At 42.0% G+C, this 18,254-nt stretch overlaps 1 protein-coding gene across 1 annotated transcript in view; it reads left to right on the forward strand.

The window, feature by feature from the left end:
- Window positions 1-1,440, forward strand: part of LOC112230799 (uridine diphosphate glucose pyrophosphatase NUDT14-like) — a 39,505-nt gene extending 38,065 nt beyond the window's left edge. Inside the window, exon 5 of the mRNA XM_024397127.2 lies at window positions 701-1,440. Coding sequence (XP_024252895.1) covers window positions 701-950 — 250 coding nt within the window. The 3' untranslated portion in view covers window positions 951-1,440. The remainder of the gene's footprint in view (window positions 1-700) is intronic.
- The last annotated feature ends 16,814 nt before the right edge of the window (window positions 1,441-18,254 follow it).

An 18,254-nucleotide genomic window follows, 5' to 3' on the forward strand; every position in this document is an offset into this window, starting at 1 on the left:
ATGGGGATATACACCGCTGTGACGATAACCGAGGAGAGTTGGGAGATAATACGGTCGGCATTTGATTGTGAGGAATTATAAATCAGGTGAACAAAAGGACTTGATCTCTTGTTTGTTTTAGCTGCCTGTGGATGGTGTTCAACTGATGTGCTGTCTTCGGTAGCAGAAGCAATGGCTGTTGGAACACTTGGATCCCAGCCAGGGTCTGGGGTGAGTGTTTCCATAGGTGCAGGTCTAGGATCAGCTTTCCCTCCCCAATTCAGATCAGCGTCTAGGGGCAACGTCACCCTACACCTCCCACCAAACCTTTTACAGGATGATTTCCTGGATTCCTTAATCGGGATTAAGGGACCTTACTTGGCCCCTAGCTGTGGGTTAATTTTAGCTTCCTGTGGATGGTGTTTTGATATGGCTGTCATGTGGGGAGAATTGAGGAATCTAAGTGTAGAGGGGAAGCCTGTCATGGGGATCCTCTAGCCCCAAAGAGGATCATCATCATCGCCCTATAGACACACTACACTCACCACCTCCTCTCCACCAACTCCACGCTCGATGTGTTTCACCTGGGATTGTCATGGCGATCTCTCAAAAGCTTTGGCATTGGTTTGGGAAAATCTTTGATTTTGAACTGACTGCTAAACCCCTCCAAATTTAGCTGGATAACATTTTGACCTCGTGTGTGTCACCTCTCTCTCCGCAGCTCCGGCGTAGGTGTGACAGGAGCCAAGCAGACCATGTTCTACGCCGAGGTGTCGGACGAGAACCGGGTGGGCGAGGGCGGAGGCGTGCCTCAGGAGGGGGAGCTGATCGAAGTGGTCAAAGTGCCCCTCCATGAGGCCATGACCTTTGCCTATGACGAGAGCATCCCCAAGACCATGGGCGTCATCTTCAGCTTCATCTGGTTCCACAACAACATGTCGCCCAAGTACAAGATCTCCACCAACGTGTAACCCACCCAACCCCGTCCTTGCACTCTTGAGCCTGAGGTAGAAGTTGCAGTTAACAACAGATCTGGGATCAGAAGACCCTAACCCCAAGCCTAATCTTTACTATTAAGGGTATGGAGAAAAATATCTGACCCTGTGTCAGTGGTTAGAGACAACTTCAATCTACTCCCAACACCTTGCCTCTGACCATTTCCATATAAAATGGCCCCGTGGCAACCATTTTTGTCTTGTTACTAACCGTGTTCTTTTTTGGGGGTTTGTCAAATTTTTTATCTTAATTACTTTTCCTTGCCATATTCACTTTTTGTTGTTTGTAACCTTTTCCTCACAGAGGTCACGAAGATGGCAACATCACTCTTGTTCAGAGCTGCTAGTCTGTAGTTGATTTGATCACATTCCAGTAATGCGAAAATGTTGTTTCTTATTCAGTGCCAGAGTTTATCACATATGACGGTCGTTGCTGAGTCTGTTAAATTGCCACAGCTGTTCCAGGCACGCCTTGCTTACTTTCTCTATGATCTACACAGCCTCAAAGCCAGTGTTTCTAATTCTTGTGTCTTGGGGGGGGCATTTTTATCCCAGCCAAGCACTAAAACTCCTAATTTAACAAATTAATGAGTTGAGTAACTGCTGGGCTAGAAAAAAAAATATGGGTCCCCTCACGTCCAGGACTGGGAGACACTTCTCTAAGCAATAGTTTGATAATTGGTTGTTTGATCATGTCTAGAAAGAAATCAACATTTCAGTTTGCTTAGGCGTTTAGATATGTTGTAAGCATTGCATTGAATCCAGGGCTGTTACTACAATAGTGCGTCTTCTGAGGTCACAAGATATTGTACTTTTGATAGAGGCTTCTTTTAACTACCACAGGAATATCACCTACCTCTACACTGATAAGCTTTATTTCAGTTACTAATGTCACAATAACAGTACCACAACACTCCGTATCACAATACTCAGAGGTATAAAATCGTGATACTACAATACTCATCACGATAATGCGATAATTCTGAGTATCGTGATACTGCGCATTGTGATAACACTAGTAAACACCATATGATCAATTGTGATATTGTGAGAACCTTCTGGTGGACAATTGCTCTCACACTTATACATGTGTGTTAACAGGAAGGCTTCACCGATACTGGCTGAGAACAACAGCGTTTTTATATGTCTCAGACAGTGTTTTGTTTTTTCCTAATGAAGGAAAGTGATGTCGAGCCCCTATGAGCCTCCGTAGAATGGAGCAGGGTCAATGGGAGTTTTGTTTTGGGAAATTGAAAACCTAGCTTGTAACATGTCGGAGTAATTTTAGCATGCTACTTAACCCAGCTATCTGGGATAGCACCTTGAGCCCATAGTGCTGTTTTGTGATCCCTTTTTGTTTTTTAACCTGACGCGGGGGGAAAGTTTGGTTGATACCTGCACTGTGTGGGGCTCGAAGGAAAATGGTTGCTCTTTTTAACTTGGGCCATGTCTCTCAGCTTCACAACAGTTTAATCCTCCCTTTCCCCCATGGCTGTTTTGGCCAGACCACTTCAAGACACCCAGATTTCCACAGAAATCAACAACAGCAGCTATTCAAGTCTATAGTGGTTTGAAACTAGGGTTGCAAAACGTTCCCAGGTTTTTCAGTAAACCCGGATGGAGGATTCCATCCTCAATTATTCCCTCCAGTTTTACTAGAATTCTTTCAAGCGGAATTTCTGAATAACCTAGGAAATTGGGGAAAGGTTCCGGAATTGTGCAACCCTATTTGGGAAAGAAAGAGCTTAAGACAACAATCACAAAATCACTTGCTTAACGTCTTAGGTCAAACCGTTTTTACCCCTCTCGATGAGGTGACATTCAGGGATCCCCATTCTGCACCTTTTAGCCATAGGCTTTTTAACCCTTGGGTATTGTGCTGATGACATATGTCGTAACATTTCTATGTAGTTTGCCAATATCACACTGTCAAAATCCTAAATTGTTAATTGACAAATCTTCTCAAGAAAAAACTTTTTTTTGGTAACATATTAATGCGTGGATTCATGGCCCCTTTCGCTAAAACTTGGTAAGGATCAGTGGTAATATACTGAACAAAAATATAAACGCAACATGCAATAATTTCAGATTTTACTGAGTTACAGTTCATATAAAGAATTCCGACACTTGAAATGAATTCATTAAGCCCTAATCTATGGATTTCACATGATTGGGAATACAAATATGCATTTGTTGGTTATACCTTTAAAAAAAAAAATCGGAAAACCAGTTAGTACCTGGTGTGACCACCATTTGCCTCGTGCAGTGCAACACATCTCCTTCGCATAGAGTTGATCAGGCTGTTGATTGTGGCCTGTGGAATGTTGTCCCACCACTTTTCAAGGGTTGTGTGAAGTTGCTGGATACTGGTGGGAACTGGAACACGCTGTCTTGCAGGTCGATCCCAAACATGCTCAATGGACAAACATGCCCATGGACAAACTGGGACATTTTCAGCTTCCAGGAATTGTATACAGATCCTTGCAACATGAGGCTGTGTATTATCATGCTTATTGCGACAGATGAATGGCACGACAATGGGCCTCCAGGATTTGGTATGCATTCAAATTGCCATCGGGTTAACTATAAATGGCTTATGCCTACCCATAACTTGTATTCTCCCTAACACACGGTGTGCCTGTGTAATTGTTTTATTTGATTTAACTTGGCAAGTCAGTTAAGTACAAATTCTTATTTACAATGACTGCCTACCGGGGAACAGTGTTTGTTTTGCCTTGTCAGCTTGGGGATTCGACCTAGCAACCTTTTTTGGTTACTGGCCCAACGCTCTAACCACTAGGCTACCTGCTCTCCCGTAATTATTATGCTGTCAGCTTCTTGATATGCTACATCTGTCAGGTGGAGGGATTATCTTGGCAGATGAGAAATGCTCACTAACAGGGATGTAAACAAATATTTGTAAACAACATTTGAGAGAAATAAGGTTTTTGTGCATGTGTAACTTTTCTGGGATGTTTTATTTTAGCTCATGAAACATGGGACCAGCACTTTACATGTTGCGTTTATATTTTTGGTGTGTACACACACACACACACACAGTGCACTCGGAAAGTATTCAGACCCCTTCACTTTTTCCACATTTTGTTATTAAATCATTTTTTGTCCCTCATCAATCTACACACAATACCCTTTACATAAGTATTCAGACTCTGTACTCCAGGACGTCTTGATGGTTCCCGAAAGTCTAAAATGTAAGAATAATGGAGGCAACTGTGTTCTTGGGGACCTTCAATGTTGCAGAAATGTTTTGGTGCCCTTCCCCAGATCTGTGCCTCAACACAATCCTCTTTCAGAACTTTACAGAAAATTCCTTCGACCTCATGGCTTGGTTTTTGCTCTGACATGCGCTGTCAACTGTAGGATCTTATATAGACCAGTAAGTTGTGTGCCTTTCCAAATCATGTCCAATCAAGTTGTAGAAGCATCTCAAGGATGATCAATGGAAACAGAATGAGCTCAAGTTAGTCTCATAGCAAAAGGTCTGAATACTTAAGTAAATAAGGTATTTGTTTTTTATTTTTAATAAATTTGCAAAAACCTGTTTGCGCTTTGTCATTATGGGCTTTGTGTGTAGCTGGCTGAGAATTGCTTTTAGAATAAGGCTGTAATGTAACAATGTGCAAAAAGGCTAGGTCTGAATACTGTGTGTGTGTATGTATATATATATATATATAAGTGTTAAACAAATACGTATATTTTATATTTGAGATTCTTCGAAGTAGCTACCCTTTACCTTGACGGCTTTGCACACTTTTCGCATTCTCTCAACCAGCTTCACCTAGAATGCTTTACCAAACGTCTTGAAGGAGTTCCCACATATGCTGAGCACTTGTTTGCTGCAATCAAACTCATCCCAAACCATCTCAATTGGGATGAGGTCGGGTGATTGTGGAGGCCATGTCATCTGATGCAGCACTCCATCACTCTCCATGGTCAAATAGCCCTTACACAGCCTGGAGGTGTGTTGGGTCATTGTCCTGTTGAAAAACAAGTGATAGTCCCCACTAAGCGCAAACCAGATGGGATGGCCTATTGCTGCAGAATGCTGTGGTAGCCAAGCTGGTTAAGTGTGCCTTGAATTCTAAATAAATCACTGTCACCAGCAAAGCACCATCACACCTCTTCCTCCATGCTTCACGGTGGGAACCACACATTTTATTTATTTTTATTTCACCTTTATTTAACCAGGTAGGCAATTTGAGAACAAGTTCTCATTTACAATTGCGACCTGGCCAAGATAAAGCAAAGGAGTTCGACACGTACAACAACACAGAGTTACACATGGAATGAACGAAACATACAGTCAATAATACAGTATAAACAAGTCTATATACGATGTGAGCAAATGAGGTGAGATAAGGGAGGTAAAGGCAAAAAAAGGCCATGGTGGCAAAGTAAATACAATATAGCAAGTAAAACACTGGAATGGTAGTTTTGCAATGGAAGAATGTGCAAAGTAGAAATACAAATAATGGGGTGCAAAATAAATCAAATAAATACAGTAGGGAAAGAGGTAGTTGTTTGGGCTAAATTATAGGTGGGCTATGTACAGGTGCAGTAATCTGTGAGCTGCTCTGACAGTTGGTGCTTAAAGCTAGTGAGGGAGATAAGTGTTTCCAGTTTCAGAGATTTTTGTAGTTCGTTCCAGTCATTGGCAGCAGAGAACTGGAAGGAGAGGCGGCCAAAGAATGAATTGGTTTTGGGGGTGACCAGAGTGATATACAGTGCCTTGCGAAAGTATTCGGCCCCCTTGAACTTTGTGACCTTTTGCCACATTTCAGGCTTCAAACATAAAGATATAAAACTGTATTTTTTTGTGAAGAATCAACAACACGTGGGACACAATCATGAAGTGGAACGACATTTATTGGATATTTCAAACTTTTTTAACAAATCAAAAACTGAAAAATTGGGCGTGCAAAATTATTCAGCCCCTTTACTTTCAGTGCAGCAAACTCTCTCCAGAAGTTCAGTGAGGATCTCTGAATGATCCAATGTTGACCTAAATGACTAATGATGATAAATACAATCCACCTGTGTGTAATCAAGTCTCCGTATAAATGCACCTGCACTGTGATAGTCTCAGAGGTCCGTTAAAAGCGCAGAGAGCATCATGAAGAACAAGGAACACACCAGGCAGGTCCGAGATACTGTTGTGAAGAAGTTTAAAGCCGGATTTGGATACAAAAAGATTTCCCAAGCTTTAAACATCCCAAGGAGCACTGTGCAAGCGATATTATTGAAATGGAAGGAGTATCAGACCACTGCAAATCTACCAAGACCTGGCCGTCCCTCTAAACTTTCAGCTCATACAAGGAGAAGACTGATCAGAGATGCAGCCAAGAGGCCCATGATCACTCTGGATGAACTGCAGAGATCTACAGCTGAGGTGGGAGACTCTGTCCATAGGACAACAATCAGTCGTATATTGCACAAATCTGGCCTTTATGGAAGAGTGGCAAGAAGAAAGCCATTTCTTAAAGATATCCATAAAAAGTGTCGTTTAAAGTTTGCCACAAGCCACCTGGGAGACACACCAAACATGTGGAAGAAGGTGCTCTGGTCAGATGAAACCAAATTTGAACTTTTTGGCAACAATGCAAAATGTTATGTTTGGCGTAAAAGCAACACAGCCCATCACCCTGAACACACCATCCCCACTGTCAAACATGGTGGTGGCAGCATCATGGTTTGGGCCTGCTTTTCTTCAGCAGGGACAGGGAAGATGGTTAAAATTTATGGGAAGATGGATGGAGCCAAATACAGGACCATTCTGGAAGAAAACCTGATGGAGTCTGCAAAAGACCTGAGACTGGGACGGAGATTTGTCTTCCAACAAGACAATGATCCAAAACATAAAGCAAAATCTACAATGGAATGGTTCAAAAATAAACATATCCAGGTTTTAGAATGGCCAAGTCAAAGTCCAGACCTGAATCCAATCGAGAATCTGTGGAAAGAACTGAAAACTGCTGTTCACAAATGCTCTCCATCCAACCTCACTGAGCTTGAGCTGTTTTGCAAGGAGGAATGGGAAAAAAATTTCAGTCTCTCGATGTGCAAAACTGATAGAGACATACCCCAAGCGACTTACAGCTGTAATCGCAGCAAAAGGTGGCGCTACAAAGTATTAACTTAAGGGGGCTGAATAATTTTCCACGCCCAATTTTTCAGTTTTTGATTTGTTAAAAAAGTTTGAAATATCCAATAAATATCGTTCCACTTCATGATTGTGTCCCACTTGTTGTTGATTCTTCACAAAAAAATACAGTTTTATATCTTTATGTTTGAAGCCTGAAATGTGGCAAAAGGTCGCAAAGTTCAAGGGGGCCGAATACTTCCGCAAGGCACTGTACCTGTTGGAGCGCGTGCTACAGTTGGGTGATGTTATGGTGACCAGCGAGCTGAGATAAAGGGGGACTTTATCTAGCAGGGTCTTGTAGATGACATTGGCGACGAGTATGAGGCGAGGGACAGCCAACGAAAGCGTACAGGTCGCAATGGTGGGTAGTATATGGGGCTTTGGTGACAAAACGGATTGCACTGTGATAGACTGCATCCAATTTGTTGAGGAGGGTATTGGAGGCTATTTCGTAAATGACATCGCCAAAGTTGAGGATTGGTAGGATGGTCAGTTTTACAAGGGTATGTTTGGCAGCATGAGTGAAGGATGCTTTGATGCGAAATAGGAAGCCAATTCTAGATTTAACTTTGGATTGGTGATGTTTGTTGTGGGTCTGGAAGGAGAGTTTACAGTCTAACCAGACACCTAGGTATTTGTAGTTGTCCACGTATTCTAAGCCCGAGCCGTCCAGAGTAGTGATGTTGGACAGGTGGGCAGGTGCAGGCAGCGATCAGTTGAAGAGCATGCATTTAGTTTATTGTATTTAAGAGCAATTGGAGGCCGCGGAAGGAGAGTTGGATGGCATTGAAGCTTGCCTGGAGGGTTGTTAACAGTGTCCAAAGAAGGGCCAGAAGTATACAGAATGGTGTCATCTGCGTAGAGGTGGATCAGACACTCACCAGCAGCAAGAGCGACATCATTGATGTATACAGAGAAGAGAGTCGGTCCAAGAATTGAACCCTGTGGCACCCCCATAGAGACTGCCAGAGGTCCAGACAGCAGACCCTCCGATTTGACACACTGAACTCTATCAGAGAAGTAGTTGGTGAACCAGGGGAGGCAATCATTTGAGAAACCAAGGCTGTCGAGTCTGCCGATGAGGATGTGGTGATTGACAGAGTCGAAAGCCTTGGCCAGATCAATGAATACGGCTGCACAGTAATGTTTCTTAACGATGGCGGTTAAGATATCGTTTAGGACCTTGAGCGTGGCTGAGGTGCACCCATGACCAGCTCTGAAACCAGATTGCATAGCAGAGAAGGTATGGTGAGATTCGAAATGGTCGGTAATCTGTTTGTTGACTTGGCTTTCGAAGACCTTAGAAAGGCAGGGTAGGATAGATATAGGTCTATAGCAGTTTGGGTCAAGAGTGTTCCCCTCTTTGAAGAGGGGGATGACCGCAGCTGCTTTCCAATCTTTGGGAATCTCAGACGACACGAAAGAGAGGTTGAACAGGCTAGTAATCGGGGTGGCAACAATTTTGGCAGATAATTTTAGAAAGAAAGGGTCCAGATTGTCTAGCCTGGCTGATTTGTAGGGGTCCAGATTTTGCAGCTCTTTCAGAACATCAGCTGACTGGATTTGGGAGACGGAGAAATGGGGAAGGCTTGGGCGAGTTGCAGTGGGGGGTGCAGTGCTGTTGACCGGGGTAGGAGTAGCCAGGTGGAAAGCATGGCCAGCTGTAGAAAAATGCTTATTGAAATTCTCAATTATAGTGGATTTATCAGTGGTGACAGTGTTTCCTATATTCAGTGCAGTGGGCAGCTGGGAGGAGGTGTTCTTATTCTCCATGGACTTTACAGTGTCCCAGAACTTTTTTGAGTTAGTGTTGCAGGAAGCAAATTTCTGCTTGAAAAATCTAGCCTTGGTTTTTCTAACTGCCTGTGTATAATGGTTTCTAGCTTCCCTGAACAGCTGCATATCACGGGGGCTGTTCGATGCTAATGCAGAACGCCATAGGATGTTTTTGTGTTGGTTAAGGGCAGTCAGGTCTGGGGAGAACCAAGGGCTATATCGTTTCCTGGTTCTAAATTTCTTGAATGGGGCATGTTTATTTAAGATGGTTAGGAAGGCATTTAAAAAAATAACCAGGCATCCTCTACTGATGGGATGAGATCAATATCCTTCCAGGATACCCCGGCCAGGTCGATTAGAAAGGCCTGCTCGCTGAAGTGTTTCAGGGAGCGTTTGACAGTGATGAGTGGAGGTCGTTTGACCACTGACCCATTACAGATGCAGGCAATGAGGCTGAGATCTTGGTTGAAGACAGCAGAGGTGTATTTAGAGGGCAAGTTGGTTAGGATGATATCTATGAGGGTGCCTGTGTTTAAGGCTTTGGGGAGGTACCTGGTAGGTTCATTGATAATTTGTGTGAGATTGAGGGCATCAAGCTTAGATTGTAGGATGGCTGGGGTGTTAAGCATGTTCCAGTTTAGGTCGCCTAGCAGCACAAGCTCTGAAGATAGATGGGGGGCAATCAGTTCACATATGGTGTCCAGAGCACAGCTGGGGACAGAGGGTGGTCTATAGCAGGCAGCAACGGTGAGAGACTTGTTTTTAGAGGTTGATTTTTAAAAGTAGAAGTTCAAATTGTTTGGGTACAGACCTGGATAGTAGGACAGAGCTCTGCAGGCTATCTTTGCAGTAGATTGCAACACTGCCCCCTTTGGCAGTTCTATCTTGTCTGAAAATGTTGTAGTTTGGGATGAAAATTTCAGAATTTTTGGTGGTCTTCCTACATGCGGAGATTGTCCTCACAAAGACACGGCGGTTGGAACCAATAATCTCAAATTTGGACAGATTTCCACCGGTCTAATGTCCATTGCTCGTGTTTCTTGTCCCAAGCAAGTCTCTTCTTCTTATTGGTGTTGTTTAGTAGTGGTTTCTTTGCAGCAATTTGACCATGAAGTCCTGATTCACACAGTCTCCTCAAAACAGTTGATGTTGAGATGTGTCTGTTACTTGAACTCTGAAGCATTTATTTGGGCTGCAATTTCTGAGGATGGTAACTCTAATGAACGTATCCTCTGCGTCTTCCCTTTCTGTGGCAGGCTTCAGGAGAGCCAGTTTCATCATGAAGTGTGATGGTTCTTGTGACTGGACTTGAGGAAACTTTCAAAGTTCTTTACATTTTCCAGATTGACTGTCCTTCATGTCTTAAAGTAATGATGGACTGTTTCTCTTTGCTTTTTTGAGCTGTTCTTGGCCAAATATGGACTTGGTCTTTTACCAAATAGGGCTATCTTCTATATACCACCCTACTGTATCACAGCACAATGGATTTGCTCAAAAGCATGAAGGAAAGAAATTCCACAAATTAACTTTTAACAAGGCACACTTGTTAACCTGTTTGGGCGCATGAACCGCTAGCAGGACACCTACGACAACATCTGGTGAAATTGCATATTCAAAATACAAAAATCGTTATATTAAACATTCTTGAAAATACAGGTGTCATACATTTAAAAGCTTCATTTGTTAATCCAACCGCGTTGTCATATTTCAAAAAGGCTTTACGGCGAAAGCATACCATGCGATTATCTGAGGACAGCACCCCACATCAAAATACTTTTTCAGCCAGCACAGGCATCACAATCACAAATAGTGATTAAATAAATCACTTACCTTTGAAGATCTTCCTTCCCTACTACACAATGAATGGTTGTCGCCAATGATCTCAGTAATCCACTCATTCAACATGCATACAAACAAATCCAAAAAGTTACCTGTAAAGTTCGTCCAAACAATGTTTCAAATTAATCCTCAGGTACTCTAATATCTAAATAAACAATCATATTTAAGACGGAGAATAGTATGTTCAATAGGGAACATAAATAACGAAGAGTGCGCACCTCATTCACGCACCAACAAGACTACTTTCTAATGAGACACCTTGGAAAAACTACAACTACTTGCTCATTTTTCAAACAACAAGCCTGATACCCTTTCTAATGACTTTTGACATCTAGTGGAAGCCATAAGAACTACAATCTGGGTCCTATCTATTTGTATTTCCCATAGGCTAGCATTGAAATGGCCTGTGACCTCAAAATAAATTATTTCTGGATGTATTTTCCTCGGATTTCCGCCTGCCATATCAGTTCTGTTATACTCACAGACATTATTTTAACAGTTTAAGAGACTTCCTAGTGTTTTCTATCCAATGCTACCAAGTATATGCATATCCTAGCTTCTGGGCCTGAGTAACAGGCAGTTTACTTTGGGCACGTCAGTCATCCGAAATTCTGAATAATGACCAGTATGCTAATGAAGAATATAAATGCATTCCAGGTGACTACCTCATGAAGCTGGTTGAGAGAATGCCACGACTGTGCAAAGTTCTCATCAAAGCAAAGGGTGTCTACTTTGATGAATCTCAAATATAAAATATATTTTGATTTAACACTGTACAATGTAGAAAATAGTAAAAATAAAAACCCTTGAGTAGGTGTCCAAACTTTTAATGTGTACTGTGTATATATATACAGTTGAAGTCGGAAGTTTACATACACCTTAGCCAAATACATTTCAACTCAATTTTTTATAATTTCTGACATTTAATCCTAGTAAATAATCCCTGTTTTAGATCAGTTAGGATCACCACTTTATTTTAAGAATGTGACATCTCAGAATAATAGTGATTTTATTTCAGCTTTTATTTCTTTCATCACATTCCCAGTGGGTCAGAAGTTTACGTACACTCAATTAGTATTTGGTAGCATTGCCTTTAAATTGTTTAACTTGGGTCAAATGTTTTGGGTAGCCTTCCACAAGCTTCCTACAATAGGTTAGGTGAATTTTGTCCCATTCCTCCTGACAGAGCTGGTGTAACTGAGTCAGGTTTGTAGGTCTTTGCTCGCACACACTTATTCAGTTCTGCCCACAAATCTTCTATAAGATTGAGGTCAGGGCTTTGTGATGGCAACTCCAATACCTTGACTTTGTTGTCCTTAAGCCATTTTGCCTCAACTTTGGAAGTATGTTTGGGGTCATTGTCCATTTGGAAGACCCATTTGCGACCAAGCTTTAACTTCCTGACTGATGTCTTGATGTTGCTTCAATATATCCACATAATTGTCATTCCTCATGGTGCCATCTATTTTGTGAAGTGCACCAGTCCCTCCTACAGCAAAGCACCCCCACAACATGATGCTGCCACCCCCGTGCTTCACGGTTGGTATGGTGTTCTTCGGCTTGCAAGCCTTCCCCTTTTTCCTCCAAACATAACAATAGTCATTATTGCCAAACAGTTATATTTTTGTTTCATCAGACCAGAGGACATTTCTCCAAAAAGTACTGTCTTTGTACTCAAATGATGTCAATTAGCCTACCAGATTTGTATTTATTTTACCTTCATTTTACTAGGCAAGTCAGTTAAGAACAAATTCTTATTTTCAATGACGGCCTAGGAACAGTGGGTTAACTGCCTGTTCAGGGGCAGAACGACAGATTTGTACCTTGTCAGCTCGGGGATTTGAACTTGCAACCTTTCGGTTACTAGTCCAACGCTCTAACCACTAGGCTACCCTGCCGCCAGATGCTTCTAAAGCCATGTCATAATTTTCTGGGATTTTCCAAGCTGTTTAAAGGCACAGTCAATTTAGTGTATATAAACTTCTGACCCACTGGAATTGTGATACAGTGAAATAATCTGTAAACAATTGTTGGAAAAATGACTTGTGTCATGCACAAAGTAGATGTCTTAACCGACTTGCCAAAACTATAGTTTGTTAACAAGAAATGTGTGGAGTGGTTGAAAAACTAGTTTTAATGACTCCAACCTAAGTGTCGGTAAACTTTGGACTTCATCTGTAGATATTCAGTCCATTCAGAAAGTTTTCAGACCCCCTGACTTTTTCCACATTTTGTTATCATACAGCCTTATTCTGAAATGGACAATAAAAAAATACAAATTCTCATCAATCTACACACAATACCACATAATGACAAAGCAGAAACCGGTTGTTTGAAATGTTTGAACATTTATTAAATATGTCCCTTTACTCAGTACTTTGTTGAAGCACCTTTGGCAGAGATTACAGTATTAAGTCCTCTTGGGTATGACGCTACAAGCTTGTCACACCTGTATTTGGGGACTTTCTCCTATTCTTTTCTACAAAGAAGCGTCGCAGCACAGCTTTTTTCGGGTCTCCAGAGATGTTCGATCAGGTTGAAGTCCGGGCTTTGGCTGTGCCACTCAAGGACATTCGGAGACTTGTCCCAAAGCCACTACTACATTATCTTGGCTGTGTGCTTAAGGTCATTATCCCGTTGGAGGGAGAACCTTGGCCCCAGTCTGAGCTCCTAAAGGCACTCTGGAGCAGGTTTTCATCAAGGATCTCTGTATTTTTCTCCGTTCATCTTTCCCTCCATCCTGACTAGTCTCCCAGTCCCTGCCACTGAAAAACTTCACAACAGCATGATGCTGCCACCACCATGCTTAACTGCAGGGATGGTGCCAGGTTTCTTCCAGACTTGACACCTGGCATTCAGGCCAAAGAGTTCAATCTTGGTTTCATCAGACCAGAGAATCTTGTTTATCATGGTCTGAGTGTCCTTTATGGCAAACTCCAAGCGGGCTGTCATGTGCCTTTTACTTCCGTCTGGTCACTCTACCATAAATGCCTATTGGTGAAGTGCTGCAGAGATGGTTGTCCTTCTGGAAGGTTCTCCCATCCCCACAGAGGAACTGTGGTGCTCTGTCAGTGACATTCGGGTTCTTGGTAACCTCTCTGACCAAGTCCCTTCTCCCCCGATTGCTCGGTTTAGCCGGGCAGCCAGCTCTAGGGGGAGTCTTGGTGGTTGAAACCTCTTCCATTGAAGAATGATGGAGGCCACTGTGTTCTTGGGGACCTCCAATGCTACAGAAATGTTTTGGTACCCTTCCCCAGATCTGTGCCTCAACACAATCCTGTCTAAGATCTCTACAGACAACTCCATCAACCTCATGGCTTGGTTTTTGCTCTGACATGCACTGTCAACTGTGGGACCTTATATAGACAGGTGTGTTCCTTTCCAAGTCATGTCCAATCAATTGCATTTACAACAGCTGTACTCCAATCAAGTTGTAGAAACATCTTAAGGATGATCAATGGAAATAGGATGCACCTGAGCTCAATTTCGAGTCTCAAAGCAAAGGGTCTGAATATTTATGTAAATCAAATCAAATCAAATCAAATTTTATTTGTCACATACACATGGTTAGCAGATGTTAATGCGAGTGTAGCGAAATGCTTGTGCTTCTAGTTCCGACAATGCAGTAATAACGAGCAAGTAATCTAACTAACAATTCCAAAAAAAAACTACTGTCTTATACACAGTGTAAGGGGATAAAGAATATGTACATAAGGATATATGAATGAGTGATGGTACAGAGCAGCATAGGCAAGATACAGTAGATGATATCGAGTACAGTATATACATATGAGATAAGTATGTAAACCAAGTGGCATAGTTAAAGTGGTATTTCTGTTTATTTCTGTTTTTTATTTTTAATACATTCGCAAACATTTCTAAACCTGTTTTCCATTTTTCATTATGGTGCTTTGTGTGTAGATTGAGAATGTTTTTATTTAATCTGAGTCTGAATACTTTCTGTGTGTGTGTGTGTGTGTGTAGATTATTTATAAAGCCAGTCACATTTAGCAGGTAGTCAATTGATTATAGACCTAATTAAGTTGGGGTTTCCTCTCCTAATTTTCCTTAGACAATTAAGGCAATGGCTGTTTTCACGTCTCCTCACTTTCCTTAGACAATAAGGTGAGGGCTGTTTCCTCTCTCATCACTTTCCGTAGACAGTAAGGTGAGGGCTGTTTTCTCTCTCCTCACATTCCTTAGACAATAAGGTGAGGGCGCTTTCCTCTCTCCTCACTTTCCTTAGACAATAAGGTGAGGGCTGTTTCCTCTCTCCTCACTTTCCTTAGACAATAAGGTGAGGGCTGTTTCCTCTCTCCTCACTTTCCTTAGACAATAAGGTGAGGGCTGTTTCCTCTCTCCTCACTTTCCTTAGACAATAAGGTGAGGGCTGTTTCCTCTCTACTCACTTTTCTTAGACAATAAGGTGAGGGCTGTTTCCTCTCTACTCACTTTTCTTAGACAATAAGGTGAGGGCTGTTTCCTCTCTACTCACTTTTCTTAGACAATAAGGTGAGGGCTGTTTCCTCTCTACTCACTTTTCTTAGACAATAAGGTGAGAGCTGTTTCCTCTCTCCTCACTTTCCTTAGACAATAAGGTGAGGGCTGTTTCCTCTCTCATCACTTTCTGTAGACAAGGTGAGGGCTGTTTCCTCTCTCCTCACATTTCTTAGACAATTAAGGCAATGGCTGTTTTCACGTCTCCTAACTCTGCCGCATTGTTCGCCACACCAATATGCTGGTTAACTTTGCTCTTATTCATATAGCAACATGGTCTAGGAAAAGGTGCCAATTCAACAGCGCAATGTTCCAGAACCCTGGACAGTGACCGCTGTCTGGCGCGGGAGAAAGTGAATTTGTTATCAAACAATGTTATTTTTATTGGTGTTGCGCCATTGTTCTTACAAAATATAACAATATACAATTTCAGTAGCACATGTCTTAGAGTGATGGACTGTGCCATCCCCACAGCCTCCACAATGGAGTAGTTCACTTACACACTTTTTTCTTTTGCTCGACCGAAGAAATCTCGGTCTACCAACAGCCTATCAATCAACCAGTCGAATAAGTGGGGGCAGCTCTAATCCACATATAGATGACATTTACAATTTAACAGATTGACCAATAGCATTTATGTAAATATTGAGAAGAACAGGTTCTAGTATTGTCCCCTGTGGAACACCTTTATGTATTTCAAGAATTTCGGACTTGACCCCATCAATCACCATGGCCTTAGTTCCGTCACTAAGATGTTCATGAAAGCATGAACAGGTGTCAGAGCTCAGGCCTATCGAGGACAACTTATTCAATAACATAGCATGATCAACCGTATCAAAAGCTTTTGACAGGTCCACAAACAAAGCAGCACATTTAATTTTAGAGTCTAAAGCATTGACAACCAAAGTGGCTGCTCTAATAGTGCTATGACCAGGCCTAAACCCTGATTTGGTTTACATTCTAAATACATTTCTCAGATTAAAAAAAGGGCAAAGTTGTACATTTACCAATGATTCAAGAATCTTAGCTAGACAAAGAAGCGTTGAAATTGGGCACTAATTATTTTTGATCACTACTATCCCCACCCTTATGGAGTTGGCAGCACGAGATGATTTCCATACTTTTGGAATTTGTCCTGACAACAATGTTAAACAAAAAATGTGGGTTATTGAGCCAACAATGATGGGCGCAGCACAATTAAATGATTTGATACTGAGAGGGCTACATTGGACCTTTTTAACTAAAGGTGATTGCTTTACCGTAACATTCTAGAGGTGGGGGACTTGGTCAAATTCCTTTCAACCTCAAAAGGACTGGACTGCTGTCTTCCAGCACCGAGGCGGGCCCTTTCCCCTGAGCATGGAGTTTTCCCAAACTTCCTCTATTTCGAATCAAGTATCAGGATTTCATGGTTTTTGACCCTACTCATGGTTCGTTAGATTGTTCAGCTACTTTGTGTAAAGTGTAAAACGGACACATTTTTCTCGCTCTTGGATTAACATGTATGAGTTTCTCTTCCTTTGATCCACTGATTGAATCGTGATAAGTATTTATGAAGTGAAGTTGGGTAGGCTTCGAAGGCTGAAAGAGAATTAGCATTAGAAAAAGTAATTGTCCATTAGGTTTGCACAAAATGGAAAATTTGCTTTGGCGCTCTTGGCATTGAACGGATAAAAAAAATCTACATAAAAACTTAAGGATAAAAACACATAAAAATGCACATTCCACACTGAGCTTTTCCATGTCTGTTCACCATAGAGGATCGTCACTGCAGGGGGGATGAAGGATTGTTTTGTAAACTTTTTTTTTTTTTTTTGCATGTGGCACCTTTAATCTCCGACCGGGCGGCAGCATGTTGAAGGGTGCGTGCTGTGGGTGGGTGTTTTCGTTGTGGACCTAGAGTTTTCCTTTTATAGTGTTCTATATCTGGAATAAGTCGAGGAGTATGTATACCTTCTGAAGGAATTGTCGGTCACAAAGGCATATCAGTAGCAGGTGAGGTTGCACTGTGTTAAAGGCTGAGAAACTTCATTAATAAGATCCTGACATTATCTTCTCACCTTAGGTGACTTCACTCCTACGTGATGCTCGTCCCTCAACAGGTCTGTCTTGTAGGACATGGAACTTTAAACATTTAGATTTTACTCATCCGCCCAACACTAGTTCCTGATTCTTAAAATCACTCCGCTCTCAGTAGCTAATATGCGCTGGCTACTGCGGCAGACCATGTTTGATCAGCTGAGCAAGAGGGGAGGAGACAAAGCCAAAATCTGTCCAAAATAAGCAATTCTATGGTCTTATTTTTTGAACCCTTATTTTACCATGTAAGTTGACTGAGAATACATTCACATTTACAGCAATGACCTATGTAATAGTTACAGGGGAGAGGAGGGGGGATGAATGACCCAATTGTAAGCTGGGGATGATTAGGTGACCGTTTATGGTATGAGGGCCAGATTGGGAATTTAGCCAAGACACAGGAGTTAACACCCCTACTCTTACAATAAGTGCCATGGGATCTTTAATGACCACAGAGTCAGGACCCCCGTTTAACGTCCCATCCGAAAGACTGCACCCTACACAGGGAAAGGTTCAGGCTCCTACTTGCTGTGTTAAAAAAAGTCAAGTGACACTGACTAGCACCTGTTGTCTCCCTCTCCTCCCTGCTGCAGCGACCACCACAGAACTTCAACAGTGTTTATCATGCTGTCCGTGTTGTTGAAGCTGCAACATAACTACAGCCATTTCTGACTGAAAAGTCCTGTTACCGAAATCCCACATTTGTTTCGGAAAAACATTCCCTATTCCCTCAACGCCTGTTCTCTTTACTTGTATGCATCGCATCCATGTGACCAATAGGGCCCGGCCTATAGCATCTCATAATCAAATCAATAAATTGGTTATAACAAACTCTGAAAATAAAAGAGAGCCGCACACTCTAGGAGCTCAGATGCAAAAATGTAATTACCAACGTTTCGACAGCCAAGCTATCTTCATCAGGGTAT

This window comes from Oncorhynchus tshawytscha, linkage group LG18 (assembly GCF_018296145.1).
Source record: "Oncorhynchus tshawytscha isolate Ot180627B linkage group LG18, Otsh_v2.0, whole genome shotgun sequence".
In the NCBI taxonomy this organism is placed as follows: domain Eukaryota; kingdom Metazoa; phylum Chordata; class Actinopteri; order Salmoniformes; family Salmonidae; genus Oncorhynchus; species Oncorhynchus tshawytscha.